Raw genomic sequence first — 12,383 nt, 5'->3', positions numbered from 1 at the left:
TTGACTGTAACTCGGGGGATATAGATGTTTAGAACACATATATTACAGGGTTTTCTTATAGCTGTCGTGTCCTATACCAGTAATAGAATAAAGTTGTTCTTACTCTTGCTACTTCAGCAGGACTGACTAGCTCTTCTTGCACAGACACATTATATGTTTTCTGAATAAACCGTGGTCTGGAATCTCCAACTGCAAAGATTTGTACAGGCACTGATGAACTTCTTGGAATCATCCCACCTGCAAGCAGAAGAAAACAATCTCCCAGCAGATGCACAAAATACCTTCTGCCAAAAAAAAGGAAAAAAAGTATACTTTGCCACTGGTACTGATTTTTTTGTTTTGTTTTTAATCCTTGCTGCTACGATTATGGCACTGCTGAGAAGTCCTAATGAAGATGAGTTTCATGTATCGGGTGTTATACTTGCAATATATGAACCTGAACACATACAACAATATTAGCACAGACAGACAAAGGATGGACTGATGAATCTCTTTTGTAACTGTATTCCCCCCAGTACCCACTTTATCCATGCCATAGCCATAAATTTGAGGACACAGAGCTCATGTTGACCAAATGAGGGGAAGATTGGGAGGCTGAAAAACACTTTGCATGCTCATTGTGGGATAGCATTCCTAGGTTACATTTATCTCCATCCTTATTCAGATCATGAATGTTCACCAAGTGCTCTGTTACTCTTTTAAAACAAAGAAACCCTCAATAAATATGGCTAAGGAAATGACATTTGTGCTGGTATATCCTAAAAAAGGCTTCAGCATCTCCAGTTTAGTTTTTCAATACGCACATGGATATGAAAACAATGACCAAGTTACTCATCACATTTTACTTTCCTTTTACTCCCTGTTGACTCATAACTGAGTTATAAATTTCTAGCCTGGGCCTGAACCTCTGTATTCTATGCTGTGTAACATCAGTCAATAATTAAAGGAAGGTGTGAGATGTATGTTATTTTGCACATTCTTCCCATAGCCATAAAAAAGCCCCTTAGATTTGATATAACAGCGTCAGCAGGAAGCAGAGTTTTACCAAAGATGCAGCAATTACTTTGGATGAATAAATTTTCTTGTAATGTTCAACAAATAAGAGCTGATAAATATACACGGTGTTTTTAAAATAAAGTCTGAGAACCTATTTTGACATCATTCCTTCAAGTAAAAAAAACCCCAACCCAAACCAAACCCCATCACTGGGAATAGCTGTGTTGACCCGTACTAAAATCTTGTCTTACCATCCGTAGCTGTTACCCACAAGACAAAGTTCTTAAGCTGGTTGACTCCTAATGGGATTACTGTTTTTAAACTGATTTGTCCTGTGGATGTATCCAATTCAAAGTATCCATCTTCATTGCCACCAGCTAAGATAAAGCTTATCTCCCCATTTAGACCATCATCTGGATCATCAGCAGCAACCTGGAGGGAAAAAAAAAAATTTAGTTTCTTGCGCTGTTGTCAAGTAACACAGAATTGCTTATTCTTGTGTAGTTTGCAGAGAAAATCATTCAGGTAGCAGATAATTAGGAATTAGTTGTGGGGGGTTTTTTTCCCCTCTCATTTATAGCAAATGTCTAGATAAGGTCTGGATAATTTTATATATATAAAAATCAGCTAAATATAGCCACAGTAACATCTGGTTATACCTTTAACTGACTGACTGGCTACTTCCTATATGATTCCTGGGATAAACCTCAGCAAGAACATTTGCTCTCTGATGCACACACAATATCATTCCAGCAGCGACAGTGAAATCCTGCCCCTGTGGAACTCCGGTGAATGACACAAAGTTTGTATCTCAGAAAGCTTGTTTCATAGCAATTCCAAAGTCACTGGAGGTAGATTGTTCAAGAGATCACATCAGAAGCCATTAAATCAGTACACCTGGGTATGAGTTTTGATATTGACTCCCTGTATATCTCAGCTCCTGAAGCGATTTTTATCCTGGTTTCCTGTTTTATTTGCTTAACTGGTTTACTATCTTACAAAAAGTGTATCATCATACCTAAAAATTATCCACAATGCTTCAGCATTCAGCAGTCTTTCAAAAATTTTTACGATTATTTAATTTCTGGACTCTAACAACATTCAGTTTTCATTAAACACCTTACAACTAAATCCAAGAATCTTATTTTCTGTCTTATAGTTGTGGAATTCAGGATGGCGCATCTAAGATCAAGAAGAAAAATCCTTTATCATTTATTCCCTGAGCTGGGATACGATTAGAGCATCCAGGGCACTGTGATTATGGAATATCAACGGGTGTAAAGTTTTAAATGAAAGGTGTATTGTTTCTGAACTCTGAGGAGTTCAAAAAAGATCCCCTATTCAATAGGGCCACTACACAAGCTTAATCAAGGACTCATGCATACATTCAACTCATAAAAATGTCATTTTTACTTAGTACTTCCAGTACCTGAAGAATGGACATTCCTGCAGTCATGTTGATGAAAATCTCTTGTTGATATGGTGTGCCTCTAAAGGTTGGGCTGTTGTCATTTTCATCTAGCAACAATATGTTGATTGTAGAGTGTACCTCATCGTAAGGTGACAAATCGTCTCTAGCAGTCACCTTTAAAAAAGATGCAGTAGAATTAATGCTTTGTTCAAATGCATGTTCTATCAGTAGTAAGAAGCATGAACGACAATTACAAGCTGAGTAAACTCTTTTATTAGTGGTATTTCCCTCCAGATAGCTCTAAAGCAAAAGTCTGGATTTGATTCTTCAGATAAGCTGCTCATCCATATCAGAGAATCAGCTTCTTGCCAGGACAGATCAGGTATCAGCTGTTTGCCTGGGGTTGCCCTGGAAAGGAGTAGCTTATTTTTAATACCTGTAAGGGAATAGATGGTATTCTCTCCCTATCCAACAGCATGGAGTTCCTCACAGTTAGGATCCCAGCTTGACTTAGCTGGAAGGGACTGTCAGCTGGAGCAAGAATGAACGTTCCCTGGAAGCCTCCCTGCAAACAGTAATGGTATTTGTTATTAAATAGGACGATCACTGAGCTAGTCCCTTACGATGTTTTCTTCTTGCTTTCCAGGTGGAGAGCATTTAATTTTCTGGTTTAATTGAGGTTACAGTTCCAAAAAAAGGGAGGGGAGCAAACAACATGGAAGAAATATATCATGTAGGCCGAGGGTAACTTGCAGCTTTGTGTCCATTTTGCACTTCTGCACTTTCATATCTGGGACCTTATGCAAACCAGAGAAGTTTCAGAGACAGACAAAATTTATTCTTCGCTGCAGTACTCTACCTCTTAAAGAAGGGAAATTGTTTGTTTTGCTTAAGCATATTTAGGTAGTCAGAAAAAAAAATCTATAGCACTATTCACTATACCTGTATAATGCATTTTATATTATATTTTGGAAGTGCAGTATTTGTAGCAACCATAATGAGATTGTCATTTTACCTCGTCTTTGTCATTAGCTGTTACTTGAAGAACTTCCATCCCATTTGGGAAATTTTCTAGAATTGAAACATTGTAACTTGATTGTGACAATACCGGATGATTGTCATTCACATCTTCAATAGTAACCAGAACTACTGCATCAGCTGTTTTGAAAATATTGTCTTGCTGAGTTGCCTAGAAAACAGAGTTTGTAGCTGTAAATTCCATACCCTGATAACAATGAGCAATTCCAGCTTAACACAAGGACATGAGATGACTGCATATATTCAATGAATGAAGTTTTCCTTTATTTTGCATTTTAAATGGCAGGATGGAGCCTTGATACCAACCGCCCTTTAACATTACTATGAGAAATACTATTAACAGCAACGTGGATTCACATATTATTTTATGAAATTAAGACTCAGTATTATCACACTGAACTCTAAAACAATCACTACCTGAATGCTCACAACAAGATACGGGCATTCTTCTCTGTCAACTGCAGTCTTTACTTCCAACACTCCAGTGTCTGCATTGATTACAAAGGTGTTGTTATAGGCCGGGGGGTTCACTGAAAAGCAACAAATTGCAATGGGTTAATGAGAATGAACCAGAACAGTAAGCCTGATCTGTCCTTTTTATGAGCGTTATCTTCTCAGCCATAGCAAAAATGAACAGACATTTCAGGTAAAAGGCTTTTTTTTTTTTTTTTTAAACACACCGTCCTGTCCTCAAAACAATTCTTTGGAAATTTCCTCACACTTCAAGGCTCTCAAATTAAGCATCTCATGAGCTTTTAGCAATTCTGTCAGGAGGAGGAAAAGCTCCCGATGGAACTGATCTCTCTAGACAGTCTGAATGGAAATCTGATCAAATGGAAGCCTCTAAACTGACTTACACTTTGAATCAGGAATTGTTCATTGAAGGGAGGTTAAGAACATCTAAACATTTTTAAAATAGTTGGACACTGCTATACTGACTGAAATTAAGCCAGTATAGCTTGTGGAGCAGCACTGTAGTGAAGATGGATGCAGTTAAGACATCCGACTGTACACTGCACTTCCTTATTCTCTTCAGTAATACAGACGTCAGAAATTACTGTGTGAATGTCTAGAAGAAAATAAAGGCTCTTACCTCCTTTTATGCTGTAAACTACTTTCTCATTTATACCTGTGTCTCCATCTTTAGCCAATATCTTCTCTGGGAGAATAGCCAGAGGACCCAACTGGAAAACATATATTAACATGATTAACTTGAAAAAATAAACATAAAATTAAAATTGTTTATTAAGTAAGTCACAATTTTGATTAAAGAAACAAGAAACATGTGTTTAATCACTGGGATGCGGAAAAAATTCTTTCTCTCCCATACATGCTTTACAGAAGAAAATGATGACCAAAATACTTGATGAATACACTGTGTTTGAGAAACACCAGACTATGAAGCAGTAGTCACTGATGGAATTCATGTTAAGAACATTGAATATTTCAGCTCCGTTCCTCTCCTGGAAAACGATATGCAAGTCTACAGTGCAGCCCTAACAAAAACAGTAATTTATTTAAAAGATAAAAGCATTTTAGAAGATCTAAAATGATTCCTTTCAGACAATTAAAGATGAACTTCTAATAAAAGAGACACCAAAGGTATAACACTAAAAGCACGTGTGGTTTAAATTATATTAACATGAAGATAATGATAAAGAAATAGGGATAATAAAGAAGAGAATTAACTGTTTTAATTTTAGTGGATTACTCTGGTAATACAACACTGTGATTTTTTTTATTGGTCAATACATAAAGAAGCCTGAATTAAGCAAATACATTCCACCCAGAGGTTTCCACCCTATGTAGAAAACAAATATTACAATATAATATAAACCACAGTTTACTGTTCAGATTCTTATTTTACTTACCTGACTGTAAGGAAGTATGAAAGAATGATACTATTTAAAACTGAAACCAGGCAGCAAACTCCAGGAATGATGGGCAGTCAGCTGCCCTTCCAAGTTTACAGTAAAAGCCCTGTTACCATGCCTGTTTAGGGTTTTTTTTTTTTTTCCTCCAAACACAAAAGAATCTGTTGTAGCAGAAAGTTTTATGCTTCATATAATACGTGGTTTGTTCACCTGGTAACCTACAGTTGATAACCTTACAATTCACCAGTTAGCACAAAAACAAAGCAGCCCCTCCATCTTAAGCTGCTCAGTGATGAAGAATCCTTGAAAGAAAAGCACTGCAGACAGGAATAACTGATTTACATTTGCAGCATTCAGTGAAAAGCTTTTACCTGGTTTTCCCTGATTTTTCCATTGTAAACTGATTGACTGAAATAGGGGTTCAATGTATCATAATCTTGTACATTAATTAGTAATGATGCAGTATCACTGTTGCTTCCAATTCTTTCCTGCATCCAAGAGAAGGAAGAAAATAAGAAACATTGTACTGAAAGAGCCAATTCTCAGTGGAAAATAGCAAAATATTATTTTATCTGCTTTTGTAGTGTCTAAGCATTTTAACCTGAGAACTCTCACACGATCAGATTTTTCTGTTTCTAGAAATCCAGTTCTAGGAATAATACTATCAAAAGGTAATTGTTCTTAGTTATTAATTTTATATCAAGCAGGTGTGACACATTAGCTCGTAGAATGTAGTAAGAGTACATTTGATGCAGCTGTGCCGTTTGCTATATACCACAATAGATGTGGCAAAATTACTTCTTTTTAGTTCTAAAAGGAATTGAAGGCACATATATATTCAAATCTCAAAAAAGGCACACAAAAACCTGCAGGTGGTAAGATGCAGCAAAAATAGGACAGATCCGCCAGGATGAATAGGTGAATATATGTTAGAATAGAGGAGAATAAATATGTACAATATACATACTTAAAGAAATACACACAGAGAGAAACTTGGGCTGGTATCTGAGGGGAGACTTAAACAATGGCTCAAATATTAAGAATGTGCTACTTTTTATGCAGTATAAGCCAAGATGCAGACACAGCTTTTGGCCTGGGAACTCCCTAAATTGTAAATTTGTAGAAACTGACATGTTATAACAATGGAAGTATCACTGCAGAACTATTGTGGTTCTCATTCTTCTTTTAATTTATATCATACCTTTGCTTGGACTGTTAAATTGAAAAGGTTGATCTTGTTGTAATCCAGTGTTTTATTCACCATGATGTTTCCATCTCCTTCCCTTATATAAAAGTAATCGGAGTTTGGACCCTGTTAAAGGAATAAATCACATATTTTACATGATTAACAATGAAACACATTTTCTTTTCTCTTACCACCTTTACTATTGGACTATTCTTCATAAAGGACCAGCAATCTCTCAAACACCACCACTGTAAAGGTAAATGCTGATCCTCTTCAATACATTCTATTGCCTCTCCCATCAGTGCCATTAGACTTTCTATCTGATTTATCTCATCCTGTGGTCAATAGCTAAAGCAGATCGGCTGAATGGCACCAGCTTCCCTTCACCAGCTGTAAAAGGAGCAGATACAGGAAACTCAGATGTGAAGATCTCCACTGCAGAGACCTAAAGTTAGCTGAAATAATCTTACTTCAGGTGGCTTACATATATACCTCAGCAGGACTGGAGATTAACAGCAAATCAAACACACACTTTAAAAAGAGGGGAAACTGTTTCACTCCTGCTTCTAGAAAGGATCACCGAGTTCCTCAGCTGTAGCTGAAGAACATTCACAAATGTTGAGAAACAAGATTCAGGGCTCACTGCACGATGGGCCGATCCTGTGGTATAAATTCTAATTTTAAATCGTCATGTTGATGCTAGCTTTTTGCAGATGTGTCATCTTAACCGCACAGTGCAAGACAGCACACTTGGATCAGGTGCCAGGCTGTATTTCTTATGATATGTAGACTGGTGTTCACAGTCTCTGACAAACAAAGGGCACTCACCCAAAGACTGTAAGTAACGAGGCTGAAGAAAGGTGAAAAATCTTTATCCAGAGCTTCCACTTTTATAACCGTGAAATTTATTGCGGATACCTAGAGGAAATAAGGATCATCAGATGCTCAGTCACAAGCCCCTTCTGGTATCCTTCCTAACTTCTGGCAGGAAAGCCGAGCCACCTCCTTAGCAGATGCAAATTACTTCCAATTTCCATTTTGGGTCAGATAGCTGGATGTTTCTTCTTCACCCCATGCCTCCAGCTGTACATGCAGCTCGGCCATTCTTTTCCACACCCACCAGAAGGCATAGGAAAGTCCCATAAGAGTGCATCTACTCATCTAATATCAGTGTGATCACATCAGAACCTCATATGTTTTGGCCCCAAAAAGTAATTTAAAAATATCACAAGAAATAAATATTAACATTTGCCATAACCCACCTCTGATACTGAAGCATTATAGTGAGTTTGTAGAAATTGTGGAGAATTGTCATTTACATCTTCTAAGGTTACGTCCCGTGCATTCTCTATCTCGTTAATCTTCAGAATGGAAGCAAAAGACATATCAGAAAAGACAGCAGTGGGATAGCAGCATACTGCTAACATTTAACTTCATCATATAAAATGAGATCTTCAAAGAGACACCCTTCAGTTCCAAAAACTGTAATGAGAGAGTTAGACTACCATTTCTAATAATGGAGTAACAAGTTTTTGAAAATATTTCAGAATTAACTTTTTAAATTTTATTTTCAGTTTTCTGTGAACAAAAACACTCATTCCAATCAGTACATTTAAACAAATATATCTTCTACAAGGTACTCTTAACTCCCTGCATCATGGCTTTAAATGAAATATTATTTCAGAAAACAATAATTTGCATTAAACTTAGACAAAAAAATACAGTTGATAAAACCTGTCTTTTACTTACTGTTCCAATCCTTTGGCAAACAACAGCATAAAAGAGATGGTCATTCTAAAAAATTAACAAACAAGCAAATAAATAATATAATCTATGAACTCCTAATATGATTGTCAAAGAATGTTTATGTCAAAATTATACAAAACAACTTGTGGTACTTGAATTCTCGGGTGTGTTGTACCAAAACACACTGCTTATATAGCAAAGTCATTACAAATTATTAATTGTAAAGCTTATTTGGCTGCCATTCGTCTACTGCTGGTATCCACCCACCATCCCCGTACTTGTCTTTTCTCTCTGGTAGAAAATTGACAGATAATAGGAGAATATGTGTGTAAGAAGCATAAAAAGTGTTTTAAGCCATTCGGAAACTATCCGAATGAGAAATGCGATTGTAAAAGTTGTAAGTACGTTTTCACCAATTAGAAGTCTTGGCTGTAACAGTGGTTTTAAAAATATGTATGGGTCAATTCTGTCAAGTACAGTGCTACTCTGAAATAGTACTTGTATTAAAAATAGCCTCTGCTTACTCTGCAGAACTACACCATTTTCATATTCAGAGGCAACTTCAGCCAGGAAAAATTTTAATATTGCTTTATAGATTTCTGGTAGTCCTACATAGCAAGAATGGCCTAGGAAGAAGGACCTATCCTCTTCTGCATCAACCAACGGAGGATCTATTCATGTGCAAAGTGAAGCACTTGTGTAAATATTCCTGCGACTAAGGATTGCCTTCTACCAGATTATATCTGATCAATCTCACTTTGATGAAATAATTCCTGTGACAGAGATGAGCTTTAAGAAAAGCAACACGTATCCTAACTGCGTATTTACGGCTTTCATGACAAGTGACAACACATGATTATGAAAGAACCTGTCAGATGCCAGGTAAGTTTACAGTTATAGGAAACTGAAGACATTTAACAGATTCTACTGAGAGGTAGATACTGAAACCTATGGTGCTCTTTCTCACGAGTCAATTTTTTGAAATACCAACCTGTATCGTGAGAGAATGAACAATTAAAATTTATGTCTTAGTGCTACTTTTTTTCACCTGACAAGAAAACCTTTCTATCTAGGTTTTACATGCAGTGAAAAGAATACCTCAATAGAATCAACATCCAGTGGTTTACGAGTCCTCACTGTTGCATTATTAGATCCAGAATTATATACTAGCTCCACATATGGTAAATGTTCAGGGAACAGATACTCTTTTAATTTCAAATTTACATTGGGTGGGATATTTGTAATCCATTCTATATCACCTGTAAGAGAAAGTGTAACAATTTAGGTTGCTTTATGGAAAAGAACTCCATCGATTAATTTCATATGTATTGACAACTAGATTACTGGTTACCTTTGGTTACATTTTGTATTATTTTGGCATTTTCAGCTAAAGGATGAGATCTGTTAAAGCCCCCTTAAGTACTGTGCACAAGTGCATCAATCTGTTTTTAAAACCACACAAACTCACTTCTTCCAATATATTCACACTCTGTAACAATATGTTCAGAATTAAAAAGCTTGATATAATTTACACCTAAATTTCCATCATTTTCTGGAAACAGCTTTATGCTGCAAAACTTTTTTCACATTTAGTGTGAAAATGTAATCGAAATGTAATCAAAGTCAGGAAATGTAATGAAAAATCAGCAAGAGGCTAGTCAGGGCTGCGTGGGACCAGTTTCAGTATTTTCCAAACACGAGGGCATTTTTTATCTCTTAGTTGAGTCTATCAAGCAGTTAGAATCCAGTGTGAATCTGGATTCAGGCTTGTGGTTGTTTAAATTTTGATTTTGGTACTGAATAGTAAGTGTATGGCCCCTCCTTTAATCTGTTCCTAGAAGTACAAAACACTGAAACACAAAACAATGCATGTTTTGAATCAGTTTGAACGTGATTTTCTACAACCATGCATTTAGGAGCTATTGTCTTGAAAATATTAAAACTTGCTATTTGTCATTATCATGATTCATATTAGACTCACTATCATTTTAGTAGAGAGTGCATTACTTCCTCAATTAAACACCAAATCTGTGCTTGAACGTGTTTTTGAAATGTATCCTTTTAAACCATCCAGTGTGGTGCTACTGGTAATTTTATTAAATAAATTAAAGTTACCTTACTCATATTATCAAGATATTGTGTTTATGAAATAATACTTATCTTCTCATGAAACGCATTATCTGGATTGCAAACTCATAATCCTGTCTCCCCTCCAAAATATCCCAAATATTTTCCATGATCTTCAGGAAAAATGCTAGCTGTGTTTCTTTCTTACTCCATTGTTTTTGTACTCCATCACTACTAATTTAGGGTAGTAAAACCCTTCTGTAACAGTCACATCCCTAATCTCCACATATAGACTTGCGGTTTTGGTCTCGAAGCGCCTGAAGGAAGGGAACCTTGTCTTCTTCCAACAGCAGGGAGTGTCTGGAATGCTGTCAGCTACCAGCCCAAAGATACTGGGCTATAATTGCGTGTAAGGAGAAAGTCCAGATGGCAGTAAGTACAGAACAACTGGGCTGTGTCTCCCTTGTGTGCTATCACACTATTGTGTGCGGTGTTGAAACTGTTGGAAAAAAACCACATTCTAGGAAAACAAAAATCTATCTTTGCCTGCTGATATACTGTCTAATCCTCTGTCCAGAGTTGGATACATTCAGACAAGAAGTATCAAGCAGCTGCCTTCTGTCCAGTGGAGACAGCCTAACGAAGAGGAAGTGCTGGGAAAAATTGAAGCTGGTCATCTCTCTTGCTTATTCATTAAAGTTATGTCAGAAGGTACACTCAGACATGACACACACAATGGGTCAGACTTCTTGCTAGCTGCTTAAAAATTAAATGGCAAGGATTCAGAGTGAAAGGTCATTCTTTTCTATTTCCATGCAAGAGTGAGACCCAGAAGCCATGCTCTTACAGCTTTGAAAGACATGTTTCAACAGCGACTGGAAAAAACACTGCCCTGTATCACACCTTGCTGAAAGGCTGAAGTGTTTATTTTTAAGTGTTTACAACCAGAAGGTCACCTGTGGACAGCCAGCATGGGCCTGGTGCATGCTTCCATGAGATCCTAAAGGTTATGACATATCTGGAGGGGAAGACTGGCCATAACCTAAGGCTTTGCCTTGTGAGATCGCTGTATATCCGTTAGGCAAGTCAAATCCTGACGGCAAGGCTGCCTCTAACAGACAGCGTAGTCACAGACAACAGCACACTACCCTTCACTAACACAGTAACCTCTCTGGTTAGTGGTGGGAGGAAAGGAGAATGGAGTTATCCTCTGTACTGCATTTGCAATGTAAATACAAAAAAAAAAGTACTGTCTACTCTTCTGCACTGCGCTCTCTTGCAGTCACTGTACTTCCCCCAGTGCAGGATTTTGTCTCCAAGGCACAGTCACACTTCACCAGCTAGGCTAAGAAAGCATAGAAAATGTGGGGATAAATTAACATTAACCCTGTCAGGCTGCACAAATTAAATAAACATCAGAATAATACACAGTGTGCTACATTAACAAAGAAAATTAGAATAGAAAATGCAAATAGATCCAGTGGCCAGCACTGATCCTGTAACGCCCCGTACTGCAAGCCTGCTTGTTCCTCTGCACCCCATCTGCTCTCCCTACTGCCCCAACAAAACAAAAAATTGGCTTTCAGAGAGGCTCTAGTCTAAAGCAGAGCAGAGCTCTGAAGGCTCTTGTGGGGTGACTGGACAAGGTGAACTGTAAACATCACTTTTTCTGTACTTGTCTCCTTCCTCTTTGCCTGCTCTGTCTATTCAGACAGTGAGATCCTTGGATCGGGGAATTTGGGGTTTCATATTTATTCTGCTCAGCAGTATGCCATGTAGGCAGCTGCTGCATCCAGCCATGAAGACTATTGTAAATCAATTCATAATACAGATTCATTATAAAATACACTATGCAAAGCATTAAAGTACTACGCATATCAGGGAGCAAATCAGACAATTCTAGGATAGAATCATGATTTTACCTGTATATTCATCCAAAAACTGTGACAGCACGAGTGGGTTGGGTGTTGTGTCACAATTTATACTTGTGGTTTCTAAAAAGAAAAGGGAAAGTCATGTACAAATGACCCAGAGGGACTACTTCCAGGAATAGTACAAGGTAAAA

At 37.2% G+C, this 12,383-nt stretch overlaps 1 protein-coding gene across 2 annotated transcripts in view; it reads right to left on the bottom strand.

Annotated features, from left to right (window-relative positions):
- LOC141920427 (protocadherin Fat 4-like) overlaps positions 1–12,383 on the bottom strand; it is a 46,249-nt gene that overhangs the window by 28,680 nt on the left and 5,186 nt on the right. Inside the window, exons 3-16 of one of the 2 annotated variants that reach the window (XM_074817150.1) lie at positions 12,241–12,312; positions 9,350–9,510; positions 8,255–8,299; positions 7,768–7,866; positions 7,334–7,423; positions 6,521–6,631; positions 5,691–5,807; positions 4,539–4,629; positions 3,863–3,975; positions 3,423–3,596; positions 2,844–2,972; positions 2,426–2,581; positions 1,248–1,428; positions 104–237 (exon numbers count right to left, since the gene is read on the bottom strand). In XM_074817150.1, the coding sequence (XP_074673251.1) occupies positions 104–237; positions 1,248–1,428; positions 2,426–2,581; positions 2,844–2,972; positions 3,423–3,596; positions 3,863–3,975; positions 4,539–4,629; positions 5,691–5,807; positions 6,521–6,631; positions 7,334–7,423; positions 7,768–7,866; positions 8,255–8,299; positions 9,350–9,510; positions 12,241–12,312 (1,673 nt within the window). The remainder of the gene's footprint in view (positions 1–103; positions 238–1,247; positions 1,429–2,425; positions 2,582–2,843; positions 2,973–3,422; positions 3,597–3,862; positions 3,976–4,538; positions 4,630–5,690; positions 5,808–6,520; positions 6,632–7,333; positions 7,424–7,767; positions 7,867–8,254; positions 8,300–9,349; positions 9,511–12,240; positions 12,313–12,383) is intronic. The other variant, XM_074817151.1, reaches the window with a different exon arrangement.

Source organism: Strix aluco, chromosome 3 (assembly GCF_031877795.1).
Source record: "Strix aluco isolate bStrAlu1 chromosome 3, bStrAlu1.hap1, whole genome shotgun sequence".
Lineage (NCBI taxonomy): Eukaryota > Metazoa > Chordata > Aves > Strigiformes > Strigidae > Strix > Strix aluco.
This window is presented reverse-complemented; position numbering and strand designations above follow the sequence as displayed.